The following is a 27,006-nucleotide window of genomic DNA, read 5'->3' on the forward strand; positions in this document are numbered from 1 at the left end:
TTGTTTCGTCGACTCAGGAAGTTGCTAAATGCAGTCTGGCGCCTTTTTCCCACTGCCCAGGTGCTTTTCTCATCCATAACACCCAGAAGAGTATGGGGCACTGCTAATGTATTTTGTTCCGAGCCAGACGCTGGGAGGCGTCTTATCAACAGAAGCCTGTATGATTGTCCGCTCGTGGGATATTCTTCTGCAACAATGACTACATTAGTTTTGCAAATGCAGAATTCTTCCATGCAAATGACATTTTGTCACCCCCCCATTGGCAATGTTGTTTTGTTTGCTAATCTACAGCATGTGTTGCAGAGTTTATTGTAACAATGTGACCAGAGCCGCCTTTAAAAAACAAACTCCTCTATCCTGGTTGCAATTTATTTCCCCCCCCCAGCACAAAGTCCACATGCAGGGATTTTGAGGATGGACATGGAAAGGGGACTGTGCAGGCTGATGTATTGCGCAATGCCGTTTCTGGGTGTGGCATGTACGCAGAGGACTGGTGTAGACCACTGATACTGTTACATGGAGAGCTCTTCAATCTGATTGGTGGATGCGTGTGGAACAGTCTAACAGTACATAATGACCGCGTGCTGGAAAAAAGGAAGTGGAATGGGAAGAATAATTGCTTCTGCTTTAGTGGGCCCGGTAGTTGGAAAGCGCATGTGCCACATTCTGCGCTTCTCATCATGCTGGCAAATGAAAATGGGACTGTGGGGATTACCCAAGTAGGTACTGTGTGTGTGGTTCACAGAAAGGGGCGGCGATATTGTTGTATATTCTGCATAGGGAGGCTGGCTGACATGGCGAAACGCAAGGAGTTGACTTTGGGTGATGCCTTCGAGATACATCTGCACAAGTATGCCCTGGAAAGGCCCTTTGATGGCAATTTTCGTTTGGAAAGTATGGACGCATTGTAGTGCGCTGTGTAGGACTGCAGTTTTGCCAACATGCATGCACTTTGCAGATACCTTGCCACTTTTATAGCATCAAGGTTATCGTCATGCACCATGGTGGTATGCATATGGGTTACCTGGCTTGTTTAGGTTTCCTCCATCGACTGAAGACATTGCTCAATGTTGTGAAGAGACTTTGTGGAACTGCCATGGTGCTTTTCTCGTCCATAACACTAAGAAGAGTATGGGAATGGTCATGGAAGTTGTTCCGAGCCAGAGGTTGGAAGGTCTCTTCAACAGAAGCATGTATAAGTGTGTCCGCTGGTGGGATGTTATTTATTTATTCGTATTTGTTGAACACACAACAGCCCGAGGGCATTGTGGCGCTTGTTACAGCAGGTGATCATAGCTTAGTTACATACAGAGCAAAGTCATGGCTTAGTTACAGGCATAGAAGTTTAGTTGAAAAGGGCTGGTTTTAGGTTTTTACAGAAAGCATAGTGGGATGTTTCGGCCCCAAGAGCATTGGGTAGAGCATTCCATAGCTTAGGGGCAAGATATGGGAAGCTAATTCCACCTGCTTTAGCTTCATTGATGCATGGTACCCCGAGTTGGTTGGTGTAGCATTGTCTGGCGGGCCTGGTAGCGTGTGTACCGGAGAGCGTGTCAGATAAGTATGAGGGTGTGGATGATGCATGTGTGCGGTTGTAAGGATTTTGAAAGTGATGCGATCTTTGACTGGGAGCCAGTGAGCCATCTTTCTGGCTTGCGTGATGTTGTAACTTTTGGGTATACTGAGAGCTGATTTTAGTGTGTTATTTTGTGTAGTTTGGAGCCTAGTTAGGTTTTTTTTTTTTTGAGGTGCCAGCCAGGAGAGCATTGCAATATTCCAATTTGGCTCCAATAGTAGCTCTGGTAATGGATAGGCAGTTATCCCTTGTTAGAAACGGTTTGATAGCATTAATAAGTTTAGTGCTGTGCGCGGATGCAGAGATGATCGCACTGACATGTATCCATCGACAGTGTTGCATCAATGTGGACTCCTAGAGTTTTAACAGATAAGACTGGGATGGTACAGTTGTCGGTACAGAAATTAGAGTAGAGTGTGTCTAGATTGGCAAGTGTGGATTATTGGCCAAGGATAAGGATTTCGGTCTTATCCCTGTTGAGGTATAGACCGTTCAAGGCCATCCAGGCTTGGATGGTGGAGTAGATTTGCTGAAGAGTAGCAGCATCTTGTTGGTAAATCCCTGTCATGGGAAGGAGCACCTGGGTATCATCAGCATAGCTTGTATGTGTGATTCCCAAGTGCGTCCAGTTTGTCAAAGAGTGGCTTAGTAAAAAGATTGTAGAGGGTAGGTGCAGTACAGGATCCCTGGGGGACACCAGAGTGAATTATGGTGGGTTTGGCATTAGCTGTATTGGAAAATAGTTTCATCGCTCTTCCTTCAAGGAAGTGATCCAAGTTGCAGCTTGGTTGGAGAAGTGCGCAGCATTGTGTGAGGTGGTTGATGAGGATGTTTTGATTAACCAGATCGAAGGCTGCTGAGAGGTCAAGGAGGGCAGGTTTGCCCTGGTCTAAAATCTGCGTGATTTGATTCTTTAGGTCTAGTAAAGAGGTTTGTGCCGTGCCCTTTGCGAAAGCCTGACAGTCTCCGTCTCTTACCTAAGATGGAGTTCGCTTCAAGGTACAATTGGATCTGCAGGTGGGCGCCCTTATCTAGGATTTTAAGGAGAAATGGGACGGTTGTAATGGGTCGGTAGTTATTAGGTTGCGCAGGGTCTAACGTAGTTTTTTTTATTTATTTTTTTCTAAGGAGTGGGCACACCCAGGTGTAACGCTCACCTGGTTCCCACGGAGGCGCAGGTCTGGCTTCGAGTGCCGATGCTTCTTCAATGGTGAAGCGCAGGACTCTGAAGATGGACAGGAAGGGCCCTCTACTCTGGCTTCTCCGGCTCTTAGGAATATACCCCTGTGCGTGAAAAGGGAGTATTACCTACTGACTGAGTTATGCTCAAGCCTCCCACTCTCTTCCAACCCTCCACGATACCCTTCCACGATTCCCCGTGAAGTCTCACCTTAGGGTCTGAAAGGACGAGCTCTCCATCCTGCTTCTGACGCAGGGGCACGTTGAACCCAGTTACTTCACTGGATTGAGGTTGGATGGGAGTTCAGGTAAGCTTGATTATACTGGTAAGGCGCTGTAAAAGTTCTGTTGCAAGTTCAAAAGTTCAAGCTTTAAATAATAATGTTCATTGTCTTTTTTCAGGTGATGAATGAAGATTCCTTTGGAGACTTCTTGCAACAAAGCGCTAATGTTGATGTCTTTTCCCCATAGGGGCCGGGGTTCGGAATGCCGGAGATATGGCGCCGACCCGAAGTGAAACGTGCAGTTACAGTAAAGATCTGCTAAGTCCTAGATGAGCGCTCAGGTAATGTTTTTGCATTCGCTCATCTAATGTCTGTCTTTTTTCCCCCATAGAGGCCGGGGTCCGGAAAATGCTTGGAAGCAGCAAGACCCGAAATTAAATGGGAATGACCCAACAGGTAAGTCTTAGAAGGAAACTGAGCTTTTCCTATTCCCTTCCTTCTCTCACCTCTTATTCTTGTCTTTTTCTCTAGGCTCTGGGAAGTGGCTGTGTATCCGGATGATCGCTGCTGAAGATGGAGGAACCCAGGAAAGGTGAGTGAAATGCAGCGCAGCAGCGATCGTAACAAAATGCTTTTAAAAATGATGTCTACCCTTTCAGGAGAGTCGGTGACGTCTCCGTGGTTCAGTTTAGCTGGTAGGTCTCTTGTCTCCCTTTGCAGGTGACCCAGGATGCTGACAGGCGTGGCTGAAGTCCAGATGCAGGAGTGGACACAGTGAGCGTCCAGCTGCGAGGAGCAGAACAACGCGAAGCGCGAGTTGCTGATAGGGTGTGGTTTAAATAGCTTTGGAAGAAGTTCCAAGTGTGTATCCTTCCTCCGATCAGGTATGTATCCTTCCCCGACCACACCCGGGTGGAAAGTAGTCCCACAGGTAAAGTAGTTCCTATTCAGGCCTCAAGAGGGCCTGGATGTGGCAGCATGGTCTGCATCAGGTAAGTGCACATTAAAACACTTGAACACATGTCTAACTTTATGAGCCTGGCGCCTAAGGCACCAGGACAGAGGTCCAACATGAGCCTGGCGCCTAAGGCGCCAGGACTGCGTCCAAAGGGCCCCAGCTTGGGCCCGCTGGCACTCCCCTGGGGGAAATGCCTGCCTGCCTCTGGGGTTGCTGGGTCGGACCTGGCTCCTTGGAGGTAGGCATCATGACACCAGGCCTCTTTAAGGCTGTCAGGGACTATGCCTGTCTTAAATGAGGCGTTGAAGGCGGTAAGGAGAGGAGCTAGAGGCTCAGCACATTCCATGATAGTTTTTGGGTGGCATACATCACCTTTGCATTGAGATGGTTTGAGGATATCTAGGACATCTGCTTCGGTGATTTCAGAGAATTTAGAATTCAGAAGCGTTATTGTTTCTGAAGGTGGTCCGAGTCTGGGACGATTGGTTTTGGAGTGCCTTAGAGTGTTCTGCGATTTTGTTTTGGGGGAGGTCTATTTTTTTAGCATACCCTTTTGTATGCTGGTGCACCAAGCTTGATCTTTAACTATCTCATCGATGCAGATAACTTAACCATAACGTCCCTTTAACGTTTTTTTTTGTCAGATAGATATATATTTTAAGACCACATGATAAAACACTGCAGAAAAGAGCAAAACATTTGTAGTAAGAAAACGGTGAGCCCCAAAAGAGGTATGCAGTGATAAAATCGTGGCAAAAATGTCGCCCGTAAAATCTCGCAGCAAAAACAATGTGGTTTGACCCGTTAAAGGTGTACCCCACTACACCATTTAAAAGGGAGCAGGGTTTGGGAGGGTGTCCCCTGCTCCCCTTAAATGTTATAATGGTCCAGGGATTGTGGGGGTGTCCCCCACATCCTTTACATGGATTGCGGCGGCAAAACTACCACCTTTTTGCTGCGATAGTGTCCACAGCCATTTTTGCCACTATTTTAACACATGAAACCCACCAAAAAAAAAAATAAACACCATTTGTCAAGGAGCCAACAGGTCGGAGTTCCAGCAGTGAGAATTAAGACAGAAGGCCTGCTACCGAGACTCAGTTTTCATTGTCCTGGGAATATCAATCACGTCTCAAAGATCTCAGCTTAAACCAACCCAAGCAGTGCTGTCTGCCAAATAGGAAAGACCAAAACACTACAGTGTCACACCAAATGCCTACAGACAGAATCAAGGAGTAACTTTGTTTTCCGTATCAAAAACCGCTGAGCGAACCAACTTCACCATCAATCAGGCACCCCAGTCATCAAATAGCTGCAAGTTGGGACTGCCTCCTTGATGACGTGAGGAGCACAGAAACCGTTGGAGGAGAACATCAGTGGCTGAGAGGTGAATTATGCAGAGAACCGAGTGTGCCCCCTCCTTCCCGATATATCTCCCAACAGACTAGCACGGTCAGCACGTTCAAGAAATGCAACAAATTATTCATTCTAATGAACAGGACTGGAGCATGAAAATTTGTGAGAGAAAAATTTAAGAAATCAAATTACTTACTTGGATAAGACACTGTTCATGAACAGAATTTGTAGCAAAGGGCCATCCAATTGTGAGTCAGTCATACAGAGTCCACTAAAAAGAAAAGAAATAAAAATATACAAATCCCCTTTTTAGAAGCACAAACACAAATCATTTAACTGCAATCGTGGTCTAAAGTAAAGGTATAAAATTGTATTGTACTCAATATAAAAGTATGTAATTTTATAATAACAGAAATGCCATATACATGAAGCAACACAGGAGACCGAGGAAATCCTTCGACAGGGTTGCTTAGCAGGTGGATGGCAGAGAAGAATTTGTTGGTGTACGAAGATTAAACATACAGAGGGGACATGGACGAAGGGCAGGGAAAAATGGTCAACAGTAAGGGCCTAATGGTAAGGTAAGTGGTAATAAATAGCACCCTTCTGCTAATAATGTTGGCTTTGTTGCACATGGTTCTGTAAAAAACAAAAATAAAATAATTCAAACCAGGAAATCGGGTGCAGGTGCGTTAGTATAATATCAGGAAGGCAGAGGCTGTTACATTTATGCAAAGAAATGCAGGTGAGAAGTACCATTTACCTGTGTACCGATGGGAGTTCTTTGGCGAGGTGTACATACAGGTGCAAGTTAACCTTATCGGCAGACCCCTGGTCATCAAAAGATCATTAAGTGGTTGTTAACAGAAGATGTGAAGTATGCAAGACCTGGTGAGTCATAATAGGGATGAGCGAAGTGGAAGGTTCTCAAGATTTTAATAGTGAGGAGATTGAGAGGGCAGGGTGCGATTAAGGTGGTCGCTTCCTGGGTCTTGGTTGCAGATATATGATATGGCCTTTATAACGCGCCGGTACACAAGTGTTTCTATCTTCAGAGAAAGACGCATGAGCCATTGTCACGCACAAAGATCCACAAACTGATGGGATATATTATGAATGGGAGACTACAGTAGTTTAAGTGACTTGATGTATAGGAATCAAGATTTCAGGTAGGAATTCGAATGCATCTTATTGATTTAATATATCCAAAATAATAACAAATGTATAATAAGGAACGAGGAACTGGGTGTTGATATTCTTTGCTAAATGGCGGTTGGGGTGGGGGAAAGAGACAGGTAAAAGAAAGTTGCTCTTACAATATGGCAAGTTAGCTAGATGGGCTGGAACTCTTGTCAGTTTACTTGGCTTTTGGTTTGTTGCGGTTTCCTTAGATTGGTTAAAGAGCCGTTTCCTGAACGTCAGGTGGTACACTTGGAGGTGGAGATGCTTAGGGTGTTCCAGAATTCCGTGGCCAGTAGGGAGAACGTGGATTCTCAATGTTGTTTCCTTTATAGCATAGTAACCCGTTCCACAGGCTATGCTGGGAGCGCGGGAAGGGGGGGGGGGGGTGGTAACCCGGGGTGCTGATAGCAGGGGCTTTTCCATGAATTAACGTGATGCTTCACGACGTCCCATTCATTCATAGAAAAAAAAACTGTTCCAAGATGGCACCTTCCAGTGCCCCTCTTCCATTTCTGTTACAGCCGGCTAAGGGAGACGAGAAGCCGCTGATGTTGCCGCTACAATCAGGTAAGTCTGGCTGGGGAAATGGGGTTTGGGATTAACACATAAAAAATAAAAAAACAAATTAATAAAACACAAAGGGGGAACGTTAGGGTGGGGAGAAGATGGCGGTCCAGGGCAGGCAGCCTGCGGGCTCCATGGAACGCTGGCTGAGATCAACATTTCTAACCTGTGAACTAAGGAATAGGATTGGCTGCTCCCCCCGCCTCGTGTCCTAATTGAAGTTATGGACAAGGACCCCAGTGCAGCACTGCAGGACCTTTGCATTATGGAATTACTGCAGTGCTGGAACTTCCCTCAGGGAGGAAAGTGGGCCGCTTCGGTGGTAGGTGAAATGAGCGATGCACAGGGTTTGAAATGAATCCTTGACAGGCAATCAATGGAGAGTATATAATGGTGCGATATATTAAAGCCTCTTCATCCAGAGTACTCTAGCCACTGCATTTTTAACTCTTTGTAGTTTCTTCATGAGATAGTCAGAGATTGAGGGGGTTAGCATTGTATAGTCTAGTCCTAGTGATGGCAGGTAGGTGAAAGTAAAGTACGGTATGATACAGCGTGGAGTTGTAAAAAGCAGTTTGATGTTGGCTCCGACCTGCGTTTAAGTGTGAGCGTATTGTCCATTGTGAGTTTCCCAAAATAGGCGGATGTTATAGGGCATGGACCCATCAAGACAAGGGATGAGGTGGTGTTAGAAGTTGCTGTATTGCAGAGCATCAGTTCTCCGCTTTAGTCTTTGTGCAATCATCCATGCATCCACATGTGCAAGGCAGGTTTTAATACAGGTGGCCTTTGATGGCGGATCATTCTCAAGTTTGTCGATTACTTGGGTATCATCCACATTCTCGAAGCAGCTTATGGCCAATCAGTTAATGAGGACCAGTAAGGGTGACATGCAAATGTTAATCAGAGGCAATGGCAGTGTGGTTGCTTGGGGTGCACCCCAGGTCAGTGAGTGAAGCAGGATTTTGTAAGAGCAAAAGAGAAAAGTTTCAATCCTAACATCGAGGACAGCGGTGAGCCAGAAGAGAACAGTTTCTTTGATGTCAGAGTTGTTTTAGAGAAATCTTTTGACTGATGGTGTCAAAAGCAGCAGAGATGGTCATAAAGAGGAATGCACTCAGAATTGACATCTGCTTTGTTTTTAAGTGTATCCAAACAATAAGGACCTAATGCCGAGGCAAGTGTATGATGTACATCATTACGTCGGGTATATGTGTGCGTAATTTTTGGGCGTAAGAGACTAGGAACAGTTTAAGATGTGGAATGGAGAGATGGGAGACTACCCTTTCTTCACTAGGAGGTGGAGGGACGTCTAGTCTTAAAACGATCCACTGGCTGACGTTAATGTCCACAAGGAAGGGCACTTCTGTGGGGAGGGGTTAAGTAAGAGTAGGAGAGGAAGCAGGGGTGAGGACAGGGCAGGTGCTGCAAAAATAGGTGGACAGTAGGATTGGAGTGTTTGAGAAGGAGAGGAACAGTCAGCAAGATAATAGATTGTTACACTCAGGAGTAAGAAAGCCATCCAGCATTCTACAAGCAAGTACAGCTGAGGGCGTGGAGGATCTTGGTAGGGTGCACAGGGTGGAAGCAGCCAAGTTGAGAACTTTGTCTAAGGAAGAGAAGGAGTAACGGGGATGTAGGAAGAAGACTACAAAGTGGACTCGAACAATCAAGTTGCGAGGCATAAGGGTAAAGAGGATTTATATTTTGGCAAAGTGGTGGGTGAGGTGGATTTTCCATAGAGAGAATGCCAACTCTGGCCACAGTGGCCGCTGCTGCTATTAATTTCTGAAGTTGTAGGTTGCTGTTAAAGTGGACACCAAGGTTACAAGTCTTTGGTCAACAAAAGGGGAAATAGGAAGGGAAAGGAGGAGTCTGATGTTAGCATTGGAGGCAAGGAGAAAGTACTCCCATCTTCGAGGAAATTCACATAAGGCAAAATAGGGCCAACCAATGGCGGATGGCTCTGAGGCTTTCAGAGGTACAAAGGGAGACGGAGGGAAAAGGAGACAAAGATCTGTGTCATCAGCAAAGAGGTGAAGTGAAAGCTACAGGTAGAGATGAACTTGTCCAGGTCGGAGCAGAGACTGAAGAGGAGAGGGCCGAGGTTCAGATCAATGTAGGATTTCCACAAAATTAGTGTAAGAGGTGTTAAAAGTCCCATGAGGTGGAGAAGGATTGGTCAGAGAGAGTGCAGTGTACATGAAGCAAGGGGCGGAGAGGGTCTTCAGGTAGGTATGGTTCAACTTTTTAAAAAGGCTGTAGAGAGGTCAGATTAGATACATATGGAGGGAAGGCAGAGTTGTGTGAAGCAGAAAGAAAGTTGGAGACATCATGAGAGTAGTTTAAGTGGAGATTTTCTCTGGAATCCTGATTGAAGGGTAGAGTGTGAGCAGTTCAAGAAAATTGCCAATCAAGATAAAGACAACATTTGAGGATTTCTAATTGATGGGGCAGGAAAGACAGGTCTGTAGGGGGGATTGTTAAGGTGAGCAGTGCATTTCAGATTATGGGGAGCACAGTGGCTTCTTTGCTGCAGGCAGAGAAGATGCCTGTGATGGACACTGAAGAGTAATACGCGTTATGTCCACGTTTTTGGATTGTGATGCAAAAGAGTAAATCGGGCACAGGAAAGGTCAGCTTAGGGATTCAAGAGAGGCAACTATGGAAATCGAGCAAAGTCTGGGAATGACAAAGCATGTTTTAGATCGTGGGAGGATTTGGCAGAATCAAGAGCTGTGAAGGGGACAAGCAAAATGTGTCTGCAGATGGTGAGATTAGGAGGGTAATCCATGCACCACTTATTGTGGAGGAGTTCAGTCTCCAGTACTCTCAACTGGACAACTTTAACACACAAACTACTGAAGGACAGGGGATATTTGATTTGCAGTGTGAATATATGTATATATCTCACAAACACACATTTGCATACATCCACCCACACATCTTAGAGTACAAGATCCCCAACAATGTATACGTTTACGCATATAGGCCATTCTGACCCGCTTCCTTCCACCCAACCCCCTCCACTAGTGCCACCACGTTATTAAATCTCCTGGTGCTGTACCATACCTTGGGCGAGTCAGGATGTTCAATTTCCTTCGCAGTTCTTGATGTTTATAGTCTGTTAAGGAGTATCAACTTTTGTAGGAACAGGATACAACATTATATTTGCTGCAAGAACCAGCACATTGCTTTACAGAGGACATGTATTGCACCAGGAGATCTCAAACATGAGGAGCTGTACATGTACAGAACATGCTGGTGCAATAATAGTTATTTTTTACAAGTTGAGGCACGTCTCCTTCATCCAAGATCAGCAATCTGGCCACTAGTCCACACCCGCTTGTATTAAAATGTCAATTTTAAGGTGTTGTAAAAAAGAATTAGAAACAACCATGGAATACAAGAGAAACACTAACTGCTGAATGACTGACTTCCGCCAGTCAGAAATCCACAGAAATAGAACTGGTTGGGTAAATCGAGTCCTTTCCCCAGTTAACTTCAGAGGTTAGTAAACAGACATTATTGCTTCCAATGTGTGCACATTGAGCATAGCCTATTCGTTGTTGAACAAAATTTCTACGTGTTAATCTTACCTGCCCACAAATATGAAAAAAATGAACAGATTGTGAAAAGATGGTACTCTTGGCAACATTAAGGCACTTGAATCAAGAGCATACTTTCGTCTCAAGGGCCAATTTCCATACAAGGCTTACCAAAGAAGGGATAAAAACGGTTAAATCCCACCTTTTGCCTGATGTGGAAAACCCCTGTACCTTTCGTTAGCTCTTCTGTTTTTTGGAGTGCATTTTCACCTGAATCAGGCTTAATCCAAAGCTAGACAGAGCGGTTCCGTTTTGGTGCTGCACCTTCTTAAGAGTGTCAAAATGGTATGGCAGTGGTATCCCAGTGTCCCAGAGATGGTATGTCATAATGCTAGGCTGGAGGCAGCTTTTACTTTGTGAAATATGGCTCACACGTTGTGGAACCCATTTTACCTGGCTGGTGTCCTTTAGGACCCTCTTCCATTCACAAAATGCAGGTTCTTTGTTTGCCAAGAAGGTCTGAGGGGTTCACATGACTACTCTCCATCACTGAACGTGGAAGCAAGGGACCATACTTGGGGCCTGTATCCCAGGACTGGGGGTTGAAGCCAGCCCAAATCCAGTCTGCACTGGCATATGCAGATCCCAGTCTAGGAAACTGGATTCCCTTCCTTTGTGCATGTGAGCCCTTCCGAGAGATGATCAGCCACTATTTGACATATCCCCATTTGAATGTTGCATAGAGGGCGATTGTTTCACTGACTGCATACCTGGAGGAAAAAAGCAGATCCCTTACTGTGGCAACAAGGAATGCATAAACTGACCAAGGGGTAGGATAATGATTGCTACAGACTTATTAAAAAGTAAAGAATAAACCAACTCTAATGGGGTTTCGCTACCTAAACTAAAGAAACTCGGGTGCTCGTGAGGAAGTCTGAACGCCCAAATCAGAGGGCACCGTCCCAATGCAAAAGCTCCTACGCTATCCAATACAAAAAAAAAATACAGTTTGGGTGCTGATCATGACACGGGAGAAGGACTCCCTTCTCTCGGATTTAACGTGTCCCAAAGACGCTAGTGAACGTTCCATTAAAGTTCCATGCTTTCAGAACCACAACCGTTCTACACTATCCTCGTGAGGCTAGGAGAACATCCGCCCTTCTCCTAGCTGGTTCTCCAATGCCCTTTATAGACTTCAGCAAAACTTGTAATTCCTTCAAAGAACAAGTCAGTTCCTTTATGCGCTTTATCCTGTCCCAACTGGCACAAGGAAGCAGCACCACACTCTTAAGGAACTGCCCTGGGTATTGTGCTACTGAGTGATTCACTACTTAGTTTACTTCTTCATAATTTACGCTCAGGTTTTCCCAGCCCCCCCACCCCTTCCTCCCCACCGGTCTTGTACTTGTTCCCCTTACCTTCTCCCAGGGAACTCCAATGGCTTTACCAGGGGTTGCAGTTCCACTCTGTTTCAGCCTCTTTCACGTTACTTCTGTGGCCTTCTCTCCACGGCCAATTACTGTTGGTGGTCTTGGTGCGGTTGTTGGACGCTTGCATGCACGCACCCACAATAGGTCATGACACCACCACAGACTTCTGTACTCTCCACACACTTGCGTTCTCGGCTTTGCTGTAGGCTATGGTAGAAGGGCTTGGCACCATTGTCAGACCAGATGGTGCACCCACAACAAGTGACGCCACCACCTCCACCTTTCCATCTCTCCAGGTTTACTGTGTCAGTTCCCATCCCACTCACAAGATGCTTCCCGGGTGTCCCGCTGTTCGTCTCAAACTACAAAGACGTGCCTCGCTGCATTCTCCCGAAGGCCTAGATCAACCTTACAGGCTTGGATTCGCCCTCCTCGCTCGCCGGTATCTCCCTCTGGACATACAACAGCTCTCAGCATACCAGAACCGCACAGGCCACTGCCAAACGGGTCAGAGGACAAAGAACACAGTCCTCATTTGCTGTTCAGTTTAACTAGTGGGTACAGCGGGGGGGGGGGGGGGGGGGGAAATCACTTGTGAGCCCAGCAAAAATAGCTGCAAGTCTGTGAGCTCTCGACCGCTCTCACAGAAATCCCGCAACCATGCTGTTAACGCGGCACACAACCACCTTCAAACTCTACGAATCTGCCGTATGAACTCAGCGGTGACATACTTGGAAAATCGTGCAAGTGAAGGCGGCCCCGAGCCATTCGGAAATCTGTGACTGCAGCAGTGGGAAGCATGGCCATAGAACGGTGGGCTGTTGCGTCACCTTAGCATGAGAACACACCAGGCTACAGCAGCTGCAGGAGTGTAGGGCTGGGCTTGCTGCGAGCAACGGTGACAATGCGAATGGGCAGCGGACCACGGTGACAATGTGGATGGACAGCAGACAATTGCTGCTGGTGCCGGTGGGTGAGAGGAGGCAGTGGAGTACAGAACAGTGTGGCTCTGACACGGAGGATGGCATGGGCAGCACAGTCGGCGAGGCGCCTGTGCAGAGTCTGGCGGCAGGCTGGTGTATAGAGGGACTGCCCCAGCTTTAGCATGGGGGGGTGCTGACCCACTCGGTGGGGAGCCCGGCGGGCACCATCCGGAGCCTTGAAGGGAGAAACTTGCTGGAGTTCTGCCACCATGGGGAAGGCTCGTGCCCGCCTTCGCTCTGACTGGGGGCCTTGGCCAGCCTCCCTTTCACGCTACAGGGGTAGCCAGGGGGTCATGTTTGGATGCTGAAGTGCCACTGCTTTGATTTTAGGGCACTGATCTTCAATGCAAACTTCAGTGTGTTCCTGATGTACGATTATATTAGGAAACTGTCTCGATTGCCCCTCTGTTGCATGCCTAGGGCAACCTGGTAGCTATCTCTGCCAAGGCTTTGGACGGGATACCTATGCCATAACTGTTGTGGCCCTCGAAGGAGCAGCCTGAGGTGGCAATTTACACTGACATCTGATATTTCCTTGGCCAAAAGGATTGTCAATACAGGAGGGACAGTGACCTATCGTTCCTGTGAAGTTTCAGTCTGCAATTCATAGAGGGGAAGTGGAGAAGGCGAGTATGCTCTATATACATGTGTGGTGGAAAATGCAGGACTAGGTCGTGTGTGCAGTACACAGGGAGTCTTGTGTCTCATGAATCCCAGTAAAAGTTAATACTCCAGCGACAGTCCTTTACGTGTAGTCAGATGCTCTGAACAGCCCGAGAGACCTTGTTAACTTGTAGTGGAACCTTGGGTGGGCGGAAGACCCAAAGGGTTGCCCAATTTGGAGTCTGGGTGGAGGCCGGGGCACGACAGAATGGAAACGACAGCAGGAATAAAATATATTCCAAGGGCTGTGATAAACAGGCCTACACTACTGGCCACCATGCCTGAAAGGGAAAATAACCTACCCACGCTCCAGTTTTACACCCCCTCCCACAATAAGAAAACAAAAACTATGGAATTATGAATTTGTGAAAAGTTTATGCAGATACAAATAGGGGATTCAGTCGGTCGACAGGAAAATTGATACTTTAACTTGTAAAGTGGATCACATGCAGGTCTGGCTGGACAGAGCGGAGACTAGATTGTATGCAGCGGAGGATGAGTCCACGGCGGTGCAGGAGCCAACACTTGTTAAGAGGGTGCTCAAGGAACTGGCTGATAAGCAAGAGGATTTGGAATCCAGATCAAGGAGAAAATCTGAGAATAGTTGGCACCCCCGACGCGGCTAATTAGAAGTCAATGGAGATTCTCGTGGAATCCATCATACAGTAGTCGTTAGGCTCCAAGGGATGCTCTTCAGTCTTTATTGTGGAATGTGTGCATCAGATTTCTAGTGGGGGCAAGTGGTTCCTGGCGCTCAGGCCCGTCCAATCATAGCAAAGTTATTGGGACAGAGACTGGGCACTCCGTAAAGCAAGGGAAAAGCAGCCCTGACAAAGGATACAACAAAGGTTTTCCCAGACTTATCTAACAAAGTGCTGGCATCAGAGGACATATATTGATGTTAAGAAGAGGTTCAGGGACAGGGACCCAAAACATGCCATGATGTTCCCTGCAAAGCTTAGGGTAGAACACAATGGGCGTGAACCATTTATTTCATTCTCTGGAGGAATCCAATAGTTTCCTGGAATCCTTACCGCAGGCTCCCAGACAAGTGGAGTGCAGTGGTGAACAGGGGTCCTCTCCACAGAGGGGCAATGACTCATCAGGCAGACTATGGGACACGGATGGATAATGTCTGAATTAGAGGTGGTGAAGGCAGCCACATGGCAATACAGGGCAATGGGATGGTTGGGCTTGGTAGGGTTTGTCATATGTTTGCAAATGAGGGTTGTTGAACGGATAACTGGCGGAGTGGGGTTCAGCAGGGTTGTTGGGTGGGAAGGTTATGTTTAGCAGTTCGCCTGCCTGGTTACACAGGAACTTCGACATGCTTGTATCCACGTCACGACCAGTAGAACATTGTGGAAGGCAATGTATGCATGTATACCCCAATGATTAAAAGTAACACGATTTTTGACTTGCAATGTACGAGGTTTGAAATTGCCAGTCGAAAACTCGTAGAGTTATATCTGAAACGACATAACGTGGACATTGCCACCTTGCAAGAGTCCTCTCTCTCCTGCAAGGGAGTCCCAGATAGGTAAAGCATGGGGGTGCCACAGATATTTTTCATCTTACTCTAGTTTTTGAAGGGGGGTGTGCTTACTTATCATAGACCGTGTGATTCTGTCTTGTTGAAATGAAGAAAACCGGGGGAAGGGCACTACTTGTCACAGGGGTATTGCAGGGGCAGTTGGTCACTCATTAATTACTATGGGCCAAATTCCGACTCTCTGGAGTGGGTTTTTATCCAGACTTACCTGGTCTTACAATATGGGCTAGAGACTTTAATGAGGTGCTGGACCAGAGGTTGGATAGGAAACAGGAGGTGCATAGATTACTTACACAGGGGATGTGCATGACCTGGGAGCTGAGGGACGTTTGGAGGGTAAGACAAGGTCACCAGATGTATATCTTTATGTCTACAGAGCTCCAATTAGCCTCCTGGATGGATTACTTCTTAATTTCTAATGACACCAAAGGGGGTCAGGGGTAGTAGTTGAAAGTGAGATATTGGCCTGGACATTGTCAGATCATGCACCACCGATGAGAATGGATTTCCCGGGGAAGCGGTCTAGCAGACCCGTGTGGGACTTCAAGAACGAGGGTCAGAGTACGTTTCGCAAAGCAATTGTAGATCTGGTCACAAACTTCTTTATAGATAACTGTCCAGTCAAAGGCAGTACTGTGGGAGGCATTCAAATGTGTTGTGCGGATGGGGGGGTGAGTATTCCGAAAGAGACGGGGATACTGCATACGTTCAGGAGGGAAATAGCAGATTGTGAGACCAAAAGTCACCAGATACAGATGGATATGGATCAGGGAGTGGATAGGGCGCAGAGGGCGAAGGTACAGGAAGCGTTAGCTAGGTTTCAGGATGCAGAGCGGCACGTAGGGAAGTCCAGTTCCTGCAGAGGTGACTTGCCGTGTGGCAATATGGGGAAAGGTCAACGCCCGTGTAGGCTGTTAGCCAGGGCAGCAGAGGCAGAGTCCATCAGAACACATGCGATGGCTATAAAAGATAGAACGGGGTAGTGCAGTATTGGCCAGGCGATTTGGGAGTTTAATGTCAGCTCATATTCATCACACAGCAGTCGGAACTAGACCGGCTCCTGGATCAGACTGAGCTGTATTGGTTCGGCATGGAGGAGAGAGAGAGCTGCTAAATAGTCCCATTATTTAGGAGGAGGTGCACTGAGCAACTAAGTCAGTCACAGCTGGAAGGGCCCTGGGGCCAGATGTCCTTACCACTGAAATTGTATAAAGCTTATGCGACTATCCTTGTCCCCTCATTTGCAGGCTCTGAAGGACTTCCTGGTGCGGTGCGAGAGGCTGGGACACCATATAATTAAAGCCGGCGAGGGGGGGTAGTGTGCAGATATATAAAATGGAAGAGGGACAACTGTGCAATATGTATTGTGTTTTTCACTCTGGTTCCCCAACGTGGCCAAGCACTCAGGGAAGTGCAAAACACATCGTTCAAGACCCATCCTTGGCATCCCGCTTTGTTTGCTGTGTGTGTTGCCTTTTTTCCTACCATCATTAAAACTCGTTTCTTTACACTGATTCGAGCGTGTCTTTTTTTTTTGGTGCCAGCAGTACCTCATGTCTGGAGTGCGGTTTCTTTTCCTCTGCTGTGTTTTTCGATAGATATACATCACATTGGCCTCTCTAATCAATCTGGATAATATGGCCAAGATTTTGGCCGCTAGATTGGAACGTTTAATGTGTAGTTGCATCAAGTCTGACCAATCTGGTTTCATACAGGGCAGATCCACATCATATGGCTCAAGGCGTATTTTTGGGTTAACGTTGGCATCAGACCGGGACATTCCCTTGGTAGCAGCATTGTTGGAGGCTGAAAAAGCATTTGATTCGGTAGAGTGGCTTTTTTTTAATTTTTTTTTTTTTTTTTTTATCTACAGTGTTGAAGCGTATAGGATCCACAGTATTTTGGGATCTTTCCATCAGATGCTGTGGGCATTTCCAGTGCTTTCATTTATCCCACAAAACTCGGTCTATGAAAGCCCTCTATACCTGCATTTTCTTTCCCATTGATTTTAACAACTCCCTTCACAAAGCCAGTCTGACACAGGCCCATTCGCCCATTTTCCACAGCCCATATTTTCAGTTTCCCCAGAAGTAGTGACGCAAAGATCTTCCCCAGGATATCGAGGAGGGCGATAATTACACAGATCCTCCCCATAGCCCTTCTTGAAAATCGGGACAATCAGTGCTGACATTCTAGGATTCTGGGACTGCTTTCGCCTTCACCATTTGCCTAAACAATAGATCAGCGAAATCCACCCAATGTTCAGGGGTTTCTTTCAGCATCTGGTTAGTAAACCCGTCTGGGCCAGGAGCCATGGAGGAATTTAGCTTCTTGTATACAATATCCTCGTTGTACCAAGTTATCAACCATTCATCAGAACCCACCAAATGTCCAACCCTTCCCAGATGCCACCTGGCCAAACAAGACTGAGGAATGACAAATCCATGCAGATTCGGCCACTGAATTGGTGGTCACTGCCTCTTGGACCTTACCATTATTGTTCAGCAGTTCCCACAAGTTGCGAGTGGTCTTAACATACAATCTTCAAAATGGTTTCAGCATCAAATTGATCTAAGAGGGCTCTCAAAGCCTTTAGCCATTTCTACTGTCTTCCCCACCCACCTTTTTCGATTTCCTCAAATCTGCCCAGCTCTCTTTGCTGCCACCACCTCCAGATTGAATGTATTTTAAGTCCACTGTATCATGACTTGATTTCATTTGCTCACACTTAGTCAAAGGCAAGGCATATTCAAACCCATCCTTTGCCATTTCAAGATGTTGGGTGAAATTTTCAATATTCCCTGGGACATCTCTAGGTTTAACCTTCACCTGGGTTTCTCCCCTGGGAAGCTTGAATGAGGCCCTCTGTGGTGTCCGGCTGCACAGCTATCCTCACCATCTATCTTACTTCCAGAGGTTTATGATCACCACAACTCTTATTGATCACCCCAAGTGACGCAATCCGGGCGGTCAGATGTTTCGAGAGATGAACCAATAGTCCAAGTGGGCTTTGTGTTCACCCATGTAGATTGCCCCGGAACATCTCCATTTCTCTGAATGTTTAGCATAAAAAAATACAATTAAAAAAAACTGTCTCACCAAGATCACTCATCCATTGGCACGCCCGCTTCGAGAGGGCCAGGCCGCTCATAGGTACCCCCAAATCATCTAAGCATTTGATATTTAAGTCGCCACAAATGACATGTGGATCATTTCACAAAACACATCCTCATGTCAACAAATCATTCCCCACACATCACCATATTCCAACACAGATTAAACAACATTATCAAGGCCGGTGGTTAAAATCGTTCCCGGGTCGTCAGACCTTTCACGCTTCTCGTTGAACGGGTTTGCCATCATGGTATCACTTAAGATACTTCTCATTAGGCCCCACACGATCCACAGCAGGGAGGAGCACTGAATGTAGATCTGAGACAGATGTTAGCCACCGCCTCCATGTCATTTTCACTTAAAAGAACCTGAAGGTTTGGGGTGAGGGGGCAGAGTTTACCTGGGAGTTTAGCTGCGATGTTAAAGCATCATCCAAAAGCTTAAGAGGCTGGCGGCTATGAGGGCCCAAACTTGACATGGCTCCAAAATGATTTCAGCAAGCTTAGAAGCTTAGAGTTTACTTCTCCGCCTCCGTCCCACTCCACACTGCACTTTAACACTCTGCCACAAACTCCGCCACAGCTCCGGTCCAGGCAGGTTAAATGTAGCAAGGCTCTGCCTTCAGCAATAGGTATGGAGAAAAGCCTAGCAGTGAGGACCGTAACACACTGCCACACACTCCGAGTTTAGCTTACAGATGTGAGAAACCTGAAGGCGTCTCCCTAGCTAGTCCCCGGGGATCTGTCATGCAGGTGGCCAGGACATGGCCATCGCTATTGGATCCAGTTCCTGTGGATGGACCAGAGCAGAGAGGGAGAATCATCTGGATGGGGGCTCCTGGGGAGTGCGAGACAAAGGGTGAGACGCAGTATTCCCTTCCTTCAACATCTCCCCCCGCCCCCTCCATCTTCTTCCGTAGGACATTCCTGACATGTCCCAATACAAGGGTCAGGCAATTGACGAGAATCTCACACACACACCAGACGGCCTTTTCCCTTCCCCACAGGGATAAACGCTGGAGCAACAGAGCACAGTACGAGCAAGGCGGACCGCACGACGAGAAAGCTATCCAGACCGGGCAGTTCAAGAGGAGGAGAAAGGTGGCAAAGATTGCGAGGCCAATGAGGAGAGAACCATGCCCTTCTCAACAAAACCCTGCAAAACCTACACAGAATGAATCGTAGTACCAAGAATAGCCCAAGTGTCCTGCAGCAGAAACGGTACACAGAGCGTGTCGCCGCTGATAAGCCGGAGCGAGGGAGACTCCTGCTTCCATGGTACCAGCCTTGACTCCAGTTAATAGGAAAGCCAAGCAGTCTTCACAGCCGGTGAGTCGAAGGGAATCCCAATAAGAACCGGGCTGTGGTGAATGAAAGTCACAAAGTGAAAGAAGTTCAAAGAACTGTAAAAATTGTAAAGGTGAGACCAGCTGCAGAAGGGGGCCGGTACCACGTGGATGCTGCTCCGAGAAACTCTGGTTGAACCGTCTGAGTGAAACTACATATACCAGAAGGCCGTAGGAGAACTGCCAAGATAGGTCAAAGTGGTCATACAGAAGGTCAAGCAAAATCCCAGTACAGTTGAAAGCCGTTGATCTAAGAACTGTAGAGAAAGTAAGGGAAGTGAATCCCGCAAACTTTGAAAGCAAATGTGAATGAGGAGTTGGCAAGCGTGAACCCAGAAGAGGGATGCTGACGAGGAGGGGGCAAAGTCTAAAGTCCCAAGAAGCACTTGACAAAAGTGAACCCGGCTGAGGGATGTCCACTGGAACGGTTTAAAAAGACATTAAGATTTGTGACTAAAAAGGAAAAGCCATAATGAAACCCAGTTGAGGGAGGCTGAAAGTAAAGAGGGGTCGGCGCCCAGAAGTGGGGGACAGAGGGGTGACGAATCCTCACGCTAAGTAAAACTGGGAAAAAAACTTTTTGTGATTTGAACGCCAGGCCCTCGAAGGCAAGAGACTTCAAGAGAAACGAGACTTGGTCATCGACGACCCCGATAGGAGTGGAACTGTCGTCTCGTGCTGGGGAAGCTCGAGACTGCTGCGCTCCACGATCCCACCTTATCTTGTGATCAAAACGTGGGGAAGGGAGACCCCAAGCTACTGCATCCTGACATATTTGGGAACACCATTCTTGAAAGCCATCCCACATCCTTTTTGTATTAGTTGTAAGGTTTGGCAATTAGTATAGGCCCCTTTTCTTTTTTTATTTTTCCACAAGACGCCACTAGGACTGCCTTATTTTCATTTGATGGTCGACGCTTTCTCCCATCTTGTATGCAGGTTGGAAAAAAAGGCCCAGTTTAATAAACACCCTTGAACAGTGCTCACTTGCCACCATGAGTTCGACACAGACACCATCAAGTGAACACAGACTCAAACATTCTTTGTAAGGTTCTGGCTGCAATAATTGGACCCTATGTGGCAGGGCTGGCTCACAGCAATCAAGCTTCATACAGGGTCCTGGTACTATGGCCAAGAGGAGCCCAGGTCATCAGATCCTCGACGATACCTAAGGTGAATATGCCAAAGCTTCATTAAATCACAAAGCAGGGTTTCTATTCCATAGGTTGGGCCCTGTTCCACACTATGTAAGCAACACATTTTGTGTCCATGTTCATAAGCCGATTACATTATTGTATTCACGCCAATGGCTAGAATTAAATAGGGTCACTACAGATCTGTTAGCTAGGTAATTGAGAGGAACATGGTAGGGTTGTATCCAGTCTCCCTTGCCCTTCGCACTTGTGATGAACCATTGACTAATGGGCTAAGGTCCCATTTAAACAAGCATTGGCAAAGCCAACAGAAAGTAACTTGCTGGTAGAAGGTCAAAAATGGAGCGAGTACCTGGGCATCCAGGAGCAGTGCCTGGCAAAAGCTTAGAGCGAATACACAAGCCAAAGATTTTGGCTTTGTTAATGCTTGTTTTTAACAAGACTTCAGTGAAGGACCCGCAGTATAAATCGAGTGCTGAAGGAAGGCCTGCTAAGACATTTTTATTCCATCAGCAGCACGTTTACAACTCCAATTAAGTGATTAACTCTCGAAAGGCTTCTTTAAATGCAAAGCCCGATGCCAAGCGATCTCAAGCGTTCCTACGAAGAGGTGATTTGGGCAGGTAGTGGTAGGAATCGTTATAGGGATTAGCATGGCCATCTCAGGCACATAACCAAACACCTAGAACCAAAGTCCCCCCCTCATTTGCCATTCCACCCTTTCTGTACTCAATATCGCCATGTGTGTCGCAAGCAACACCTAATAGCCTAAACTAAAAAATGTGGTAAATATAGCTGGCCAGGATAGAGCAGGCTGTTGCATTTTAGATGGATAATCTGCTCCTCTTCTTCAAGGACCTGAAAACTACATAATTTATTGGGCTCAGCTCTGCAGTCCAGGTCAATTGGTCAAAATACTCGTGGTTTCTTTGGCCAATACCCATAACCATTCTGCCATTGTCATGGGACCAAACCACATTTAGTTATTTAGTAATACAATTTTGTGCACAACAAAGAGGTAGAATCCAGTTGTAGGTGTTTGTTCGAAATACAAAGGATCGAATGCCTTTGAGACACCAAAAGTGCCAGAAAAAAAGAAGTTTCGAATGCGTTCCCACCAACCCTCCCAAACCCCCCCCCCCGTTTTCTTTTTAAAAATAATTTTATGCAGACTAAACTAAAAAAATATATAAATAAAAAACCATTCGAAATTTTTTTTTTATGTCCTTTTGGTTTAGAAAAAAAAGGGCATTCGATCCTATGACTGGACACTGTAAAATCCCACTAGAAACCCCTCCCAAATGTATTAAAACTAATGAGTTTCAACACTGGAAAACTGTATTGAATTTTACCAAAATGGTACGCTATATCCATGACTCGTCTAGAATTGGGATTGGTGTCCCACAGGATGACAGTTAAGATGAGCAGAGCCCTTTTGCCCAAGCCAAATTCAATTTTTAAAATGACAGAATAAAAGTATTTAACAAGGCGAGTGTTGTAGGGGTAATATGAATAGTACTACATTGCAATATTCACAGGGGCTTATCAATCGTGCCTATGCGAAACGGATGACTTACTAGTCAAAATGCGCAAAAAGATAGAGAACCGAGATTTACCACCATCTACAATCAAGCGGAGAAGATGATTAAGAATATCCTAGGGATATCCTGGACAAAAACAATGGAAGACTTAAGGACAGACCATGACATTAGTTCACGTATTGGGGACAGAGCCCAGATAACATTTGGAAAACCCATCATCGATTAGGTCCAAACTTTCTTCAACCGAAGTGCAAGTCATGCAGGTTTGGAGTAACACCAAAGAATGCATCCACCAGCGCATGCACCAAAAGAAAATTCATAAACAAAGTACAATTGAAATGTACGGAATTAAGTGCAGTTGTGAAAACGTTATGTGGGTAGCACGAAACATGTAGCACAATGTGCATGCAATAACTAACAAGGATCCAGCATACACACTAGTTAAACATTTTAATGAAGTTCATAAAAGGAGAACTGAAATTGTTCAGATATTTTGTAATTGACAAAGTGCAACGTAGACATGCATCCCAGAGAAGGATATGGAGGAAGAACATTGTGTCACAAAGAATCAAAGTACATTGTGGACTTGGATACTAAAATTCCAAAGGGACACAATATGGATGAGGAGATGAATGTGTTCCTGGGAACTTTGATATAATGTACAATATGAGAGATTAAGCACATGTGTGTAATCTTATCTATAGGTGAATAAAGACAGTACTATATACTTAAGGAGTTTTCCAAACATCTTAAACCAGTCAGATATGGATTCAAGAGAAGTATCACATTTTCATCTCTGGTCCATTGCACACACTATCTGTACCCGTTCTGTCCATAAGCAATGCAGGATCTGGCGAGAACATGATGGGACTCGGTCAGGATGATCTCTTGCTTACATAGTAACAGACATGTAAGTGACGATAAGGAGGCTGAACAATAGAATTGCAAACCTCCAGTAGGGCAGTTGAGATGATAAACCCTAAGGAATAGAAAGTACATTGCACTAGAACCTTGCAAGTATAGTAATCATTACATGGTGTAATAAGGCAACCTTTCACTTCAAGATGGAGTCCAAGTGAAATGCATTCTGTGAACACACGAACATTTGACTTAAAGCTTAAAGAGGACCATTTCTCTGAGCACAATGTACGTTTGCTACAGCGATGGAACGACAGCATGTTTATGTGTTCAGATGAAGCTTGTGTTGCATTCTTTCAGCAGCCAAGAGAAAAGTCTGTCGGCTTCACATGAGAATCCAGAGATTATTTACAAACTCATTGGAGTCCAGTGGGATTCTACCGACGGTGAACATCTCTGGAAAAATATTATTATATTTGGAGGAAAAGACATCACAGAGACAGGTAAAGAGCAAATCATGTCACTTCTTGACTTCCGACTTTGAACTCTGGCTGGGCTGACGTGTTTTCGTAAGCCTGTTCCCGTTGGCGAAGGATTGTCTCTCCCGCCCTAGTGATTCCCAGTGAAGGCTTGCAGGAGATGAAGAAAGTTAGAGAAATGCTAATGGTGTCGTTAGACAAATGCTAATGGTGATGTATTTCTGTCTTACTGTGATCATCTTTAATTGCGATAATAAAAAGAGACCAGATAGGTCCATTTCAAACTTTACATGAAGTGTGAATTAATTCTTTGCGTTCCAAGACAAAGCACATTGCCTTCCAGCCAGTTTTAAAGTGCAGAGGGGAACCCCTCAAGTTAAGAGATATTTAAATTACTGAGAAAACAGCAAGGCAAAACGATTGGAGTCATGATCAGTGGCCTTGTGCTGGTAATTACTTGGCCGACTAATCTGTAGTTTTTGTGCTTTGGAGCGCAAGAATTCATTTTCATGTACTTTGGTTACAATGTTTTAAATGTTTCTTTCTCCTCTTGGCTTTGGTTTGAAAGTGAGCCTTTGCTGTGTGTGCGACTGTTAATTGACTTTTTAAAGTTACCGCAGTGATTTATTCGCTGTACTTGAATTAGTGCTTAGTTTTGTGGCAATATGCATTCCTTATTAAGGAAAAGAGATAAAACTTGTCCTGCTATCAGGGTCTTTTGCGAATTACTCATTCTTCGTTGGAATTCTGCCATGTATGATGCTTTAGCTGCAGAATTCACATGTAGCTCAGGTTTGGGTGAGCAATGGGGAGAATGTGTGGCTAACGCACAGCCTGATGATGCGATTGCTTGTTTGCAAAACGTCCTCGTGATTAAAAGGGAGAGAGTCTGCTGCTGTGTGCAGAAAAGGTTGGATTGTACTTGAAACTTATCGTAAGGTACATCAGAGGACTGTGCACTTGGTAAAGTGCTTAGAAAGAGAATTGGCAAAAGAAAGGCAAGCTTCTTTAATGCAGCAGTTGCAGTTAGACATTTGGAGTGACAAGGCTTGTAATTTTCAAATTGTGGGAAAAGCGGCAATTAGAGTGGCCCCAATTCCATTATAGAAAGTGCAGTGTCTTGGGAGGATAGCTCAGGGGCAACATGCTCGCCTTAGAAGCAAGACGGCACGGAGCAGCACATGTTCGATCCCAGAAACCTCTGGGTATTAAGCACGTTATAAATAACCAACAAATTCACATAACATCTCAGAGGTAGAATAGATAAACGCAAGGTAGCAACTGTCATTTCAAATGCTGATCATAAACTGGGACTTGAATTGTTGGGATGCAAATAAATGCCATTCTTCTTTGAGTAGTACATTTTCTGACACGGATACAAAGCTAGAACCTACAGTTAAAGAAGATGGGGAAAAGGTGACTGAATCCGGCTACTAGCAACAGAGCCGGGCCTCATCCACATAATCCAGCCAGGGGCATAGTTGATTTAACTCCACTTGAGGATTTCACTCAAGAAGTGGGTGAAATAATCAATAGATTAAGACAAAGGGTCAGGTGAGCCTTATTGGCTTTGATGCCGAGTTATGACGGGGGCAGGTTTGTTAGTGGTTTCTATTGACTCACTGCACGTCCTACCTTCATAAAATGATAATGTTCACAAGTGTTGCGAGCTGGACCAGGGTCTGAAGCCGATGGGCAAGCCTCATAGGCGTCTTTATTACACCTTGCAGCTCAGGGAAGTAATATAAAGGACCAGATTATCACCGATTGTCCATCTGAGGAGAGGGATGGTATACTTTGAAAGAGGCAATTCAAAAGATTTGGGAACATGGAGGCAATCCATGTCCATTAGCTGGTACACATGGGTGTAGTGCCACTATCGGTGTCAGCCAGAAATATGGTTATCAGAACTGCCCCTACAGCATACAAGAGTGTCATCATGACTTTGCTAGTAGGGAGGACTGGCAAACCCACTGATTAAGTGGTGGATACCATACGGCAATTGACAGATCTAGGGGAATGGGGCTCAAATTAATACAAACCTCGTGTGAGAGGCACGGTGAGAAAAGAACAGAGTGTAGGGGACAAGCTGGTAGAGATGCCCTTGTGTCTAGAAAGGGCAGGTTTTAGCACTATTGAAAGATGGTGTGCCACGAGGAGAAATCAATGGTATTGATACCAGGGAAATGTATGCGTTGTACAAGAAGAGAGGGCTTGCTGGGAAAGAGAACTATAACCAAGTCAAGAGACAGGCGGTCTAAGCAGAAGGCAGTCTAAGCAGAAGGCGACACTTCCCCTTCTGCGCATCCCGAGGAACAGGGAGAAAGTTCTATGGGAACTCCTTCCCAGTAGCAGCCAACATAAGCAGAGTTGAGAAAGGCAGTGAGTGCAATGTTTAGGACTGAGTCTGTGTACACGGACTCAAAGTCTGAACAGAATTACGGCCAAGTCCCACTGGTGTCAACTCGCATGAAAAATTTACAGACACCCTCATGTTGATGTAAAGATCTTTTGGAAGCCTGGAAACATACAAGAGGTGAGAGCTTTGATTGACACTTGGGCGGAGGCCTCATTGAGTGAAGGGTTTACTTTGGGGTTAGGAGGTAAGACCTATCAATTTGGAGTAAATTCACCGATTTGTACACCAGTGATTGTAGGCAAATTGAAGATCCCTCCGGTGCACATGCTATTGGCAACGAAGCGTGCGTTAATGAAACAATACCACATTCCCAGGGGGCACAAGGAAATTTCAGGCAGCATCAAAGAGTATGTGGAGGCAGGTGTGTTAAGCCAAGTCTCTACTGCTTGGAACAACCCCATCTGGCCTCTAAAAAGGGTGATGGGAGCTGGTGAAGGACTGTGGACTATAGAGTTAAATAAACTACTCTGCCTTTAACTACTGCAGTGCCAGATACTGTTAACTTGATTGACAATATCCAGACGTTTGAGGGTACCTGGTACGCTGTGCTTTGGCAAATGCATTTTTCACAGTGCCAATTGCCCAAGAGTGCCAGGAGAAGTTGTCACTCTTGAGGTAGGTGTCAGTACACCTTCACAATGGGGTACTTGCATAGTCCCACTCTCCATCACTGGCTGCTGGTAGAACACTTAGACAAGATACCATGTAAGACTGAAATCCAACTCACACTACATTGATGACATTTTGATTCAGGGAAGGATGAGCTCAGTGTGCAAAATCAATTGGAAGCAATCAGTGAGGGATTGAAAAAGGAAGACTAGGAAATTAATCCTAACAAGATTCAAGGGGCAGCTGAGACAGTGATATTTTTGGGAATTCAA

The 27,006-nt window shown here is 45.8% G+C and overlaps 1 protein-coding gene across 3 annotated transcripts in view; it reads right to left on the reverse strand.

The window, feature by feature from the left end:
* Positions 1–27,006, reverse strand: part of ZCCHC8 (zinc finger CCHC-type containing 8) — a 723,649-nt gene that overhangs the window by 671,373 nt on the left and 25,270 nt on the right. For 2 of the 3 annotated variants that reach the window (XM_069619621.1, XM_069619619.1), the window contains exons 2-3: positions 10,112–10,154; positions 5,490–5,564 (exon numbers count right to left, since the gene is read on the reverse strand). In XM_069619621.1, coding sequence (XP_069475722.1) covers positions 5,490–5,564; positions 10,112–10,154 — 118 coding nt within the window. The remainder of the gene's footprint in view (positions 1–5,489; positions 5,565–10,111; positions 10,155–27,006) is intronic. The other variant, XM_069619620.1, reaches the window with a different exon arrangement.

The sequence above is a fragment of the Ambystoma mexicanum genome, chromosome 10 (assembly GCF_040938575.1).
Source record: "Ambystoma mexicanum isolate Mex_15411 chromosome 10, UKY_AmexF1_1, whole genome shotgun sequence".
NCBI lineage: Eukaryota > Metazoa > Chordata > Amphibia > Caudata > Ambystomatidae > Ambystoma > Ambystoma mexicanum.